This window comes from Alosa alosa, chromosome 3 (genome assembly GCF_017589495.1).
Source record: "Alosa alosa isolate M-15738 ecotype Scorff River chromosome 3, AALO_Geno_1.1, whole genome shotgun sequence".
NCBI lineage: Eukaryota > Metazoa > Chordata > Actinopteri > Clupeiformes > Clupeidae > Alosa > Alosa alosa.
Window position 1 is genome coordinate 28,952,988 of NC_063191.1, and position 3,055 is coordinate 28,956,042.

General features: G+C 46.8%; 1 protein-coding gene across 1 annotated transcript in view; it reads right to left on the reverse strand.

Moving 5' to 3' along the window:
- Positions 1–693: 693 nt before the first annotated feature.
- The window catches only part of marchf4 (membrane associated ring-CH-type finger 4), an 18,579-nt gene continuing 16,217 nt past the window's right edge, over positions 694–3,055 (reverse strand). Inside the window, exon 4 of the mRNA XM_048239896.1 lies at positions 694–3,055. This exon is cut by the window's right edge and continues 251 nt beyond it. Within this exon, the coding sequence (XP_048095853.1) occupies positions 2,810–3,055 (246 nt within the window). The 3' untranslated portion in view covers positions 694–2,809.

Sequence of the window (3,055 nt, forward strand, 5' to 3'; positions counted from 1 at the left end):
CTTTCAGACAGCAAAAGAGAAAAAAACTACTAAAGGAAGAGAATAAGACAGAGTGCAGAGAGAGTTAGAAGAGTGAGAGAGAATTGGAAAGAGAGAGAGAGAAAACATTAATGAGAGAGAGGGAGCAAGAGAGATGGAGAGGGGGGGCATTGAGCAAGAGAGAGAGGGATAGATAGAGAGAGAGGGATAGAGATAAGGTAAGTGTGCGAGTGACTGAGAGGGAGGAGCTGAGGCAAATTACTTCATGGTGAACTCTCAATAACCTCGTCTGCTAGGCAAAGCTGTTACTGAGCCAGCTTCTGCCTCCCATCCATATCAGCAGTTCAGGACTTGAATTATTTAGCGGTCAAACGAGCAGGTATACCTGCAGCCCTGCAGACAGGCCCCTGGTCCATCGCGCATGCACACACACACACACACGCACGCACACACGCACACACATGCACACACGCCTCGCCTCAGCGTTTATGCGCTCCCTTGCCACTCTTACCAAGAGAAACTGCTTCAGACGCACATGCACATCCGATGCCCAATACAGACACATGTGTGGCTATGAGGGGTGTGTGTGTGTGTGCGCGTGCATGCGTGCGTGCGTGCGTGTGTGTGTGTGTTCACATCCAAAGGGAAAGTAATGCACAAAAACATGGAAATAATTGTGAAACAATGTTCAGGAAATGCACAAGACTCCCAGGCTGAAATAAAATAAAAAAGACATTTATTTAAAATAAATAAATGTTGTATTAGTCACAGTAGTCAACTTTACTATTCAAAATAATCACCTCATGAGATCCTGTTTGAATTGACATGGACAAAGTGGCATGGATGCTTAGTGTGAGTGAGACATGTTTACAGGAACAAACAGAACCAGAGCCAATACCCAAACCAATAGACTGACCACTCATATGCCGGAACTGCCTTACGTCCGCCTGCCACACCATCGAGACATTAGAGAACAGTCATTTGGAATATGAACTAGGAGCTTTGCTTAATCGACAGTATTTGTCAGCATCAGAAATGCAGAAAAGTAAAGAGAGTTAATGAATAATACAGTAAAGCCTACTGAACATATCACTAAGCTCCATCACCCCAATGTGTTCAGATCAGTCCATCAGCTGTGTGAGAATGATGAACTTTTTTGATTACAAGCTGAATGATGTATAGAGAGAGACACAGAGAGAGAGAGAGCGGTCAGGTCACCAGGCCTCGTAAGTACAAAACGTACAGCTTGACTGCAGTGGAAAAGAGCCGGGCTTGTTGGTATGGCCATCAGCGCACATACTGTAGGCTACTCAAACGCAGTGACCATACCCCGTCACAGAGGCTAACTAGCCGGTCACTGAGAAGAGCGGAGATGATGAAACTTCAACAAACCAACACCGAGACTCAGAGATCTGCAGTGTCAGAACATGTTAAGATGAAAAAGGTTGATATATATATATATATCCAGCAAACACAAACATGTCCATGTGGCCTATGCTACGCTCTGCTCCGCTGAGCTGAGCGAGACACTGAGAGGAATGGAACTGAATGGCTCACTGCTGTCTTCTGTTGATTCTAGTAATTGATGCCTCTCGGAATAAAAATCCTGCCATCGGGATGCCATCTCGAGCTGGCATGAACGAATAAAATAGGGGGCTTACATTGTGAGTGTGTTTCTGTTTCTGTGTGTTTGATGGGCCAGCTGGCTGGATGGTTTGTGTGTGTACGTTTGTTTGTGCGTGTGTATTTATAAATGGGAAGGTTTATATACTTGTATTTATTATTCTTTGTTTGTGTGTGTGTGTGTGTGTGTGTGTGTGTGTGTGTCATATACAGTATGTGTATGCGTGAGGATATATGTGTTTATGTTTATAAGTGTGTGTCACTGTGTGTGTATGAGTGTGTGTGGCATATGAGATGAGTAGGTCGAGTGGGTCGAGGACGAGTCATCCTTCATTTCCGTGGAGCTCTCGGACAGCCTGTTGTTTTCTTGTAGTCGGCGTCCACGGACTCCTCGTCCCTTCCCTGGCTGACCCGTCCGAACCCCTCTGCGTCTGTCTGCCCTGTTTGTCTGCTTTCCTTCAACACAAACAATCCCCATTTGCTCCAACCACACCAAACACTGGCCACACAGATAAAGTCATCAGTCATTCTGTATTTTTTTTTAAATGCCACATCAACACTATCATGACGGAAAAAGCTTCTTTTTTCTCAAAAGTTTCCCAATCACTAAAAAACAACCCCTCTCTGAACGGAGCTATGAGGAAATGCAACATGGAGGGTCATACTAACACATTTATGTAGAATTTGTTGCTAAGAGGGGAACCGCTAATAAGAACCTCATTCAGACGGTACCTCAGCGTCCTGCGTTGGTGTTGGACACTGGGTACACGGGTAAAGTCCTCAGCATCAGCAGATAAAGAGCACCTCTGAAGCTATCGGCGTGACAAACGGCGCTGATGAATGCATAATAGGAGATGGCACAAACTGTTGAATATATTCATTAGGCTTGAGAAGCTCTCCAGAGGCCTCCTGTTTGTCATCTAATCGATGGCAATGCCTCGCTAGTCAAACCAATCGAACACATGGATTTTTGCGTTTAATCTGAAAGATAGATGCACAGTGCCTTCCATTGACACACACACGCACACATACACACACACGTGCTGACAACAATGCAAACGCACACACACACACACACACACACAAAACAAGAAGTCACAGAAGTTTTTTGTTTTTTTCCTCAAAATGTTTTTTTTGAAAGAGTACTACTAAGCCCAGTTGTTCTGTCTCTTGGGTCCATTCGTCCAGACAGGCCCCGGGGGGATCCTCAGACTGTAGTGACCCTCATGACCAGCTCCCGGCTACTGGTGCTGGGGCTGGGCTGTGGGGCGCGGGCCTCCTGGGCGGGCCTCAGGTGGCTCAACAGCTGGAGGAAGTGATACGCGTAGTGCTGGTTGGGCACGTGTGACGTCGTCCCATTGCCCTGGGAGACGGAGTCCTGCAAGTCCGGCCCTACCCCTGCCCCTGTTCGCCCAGCCTCCACCCCCGCCATCAGCGCCATGGCGACCGTTTC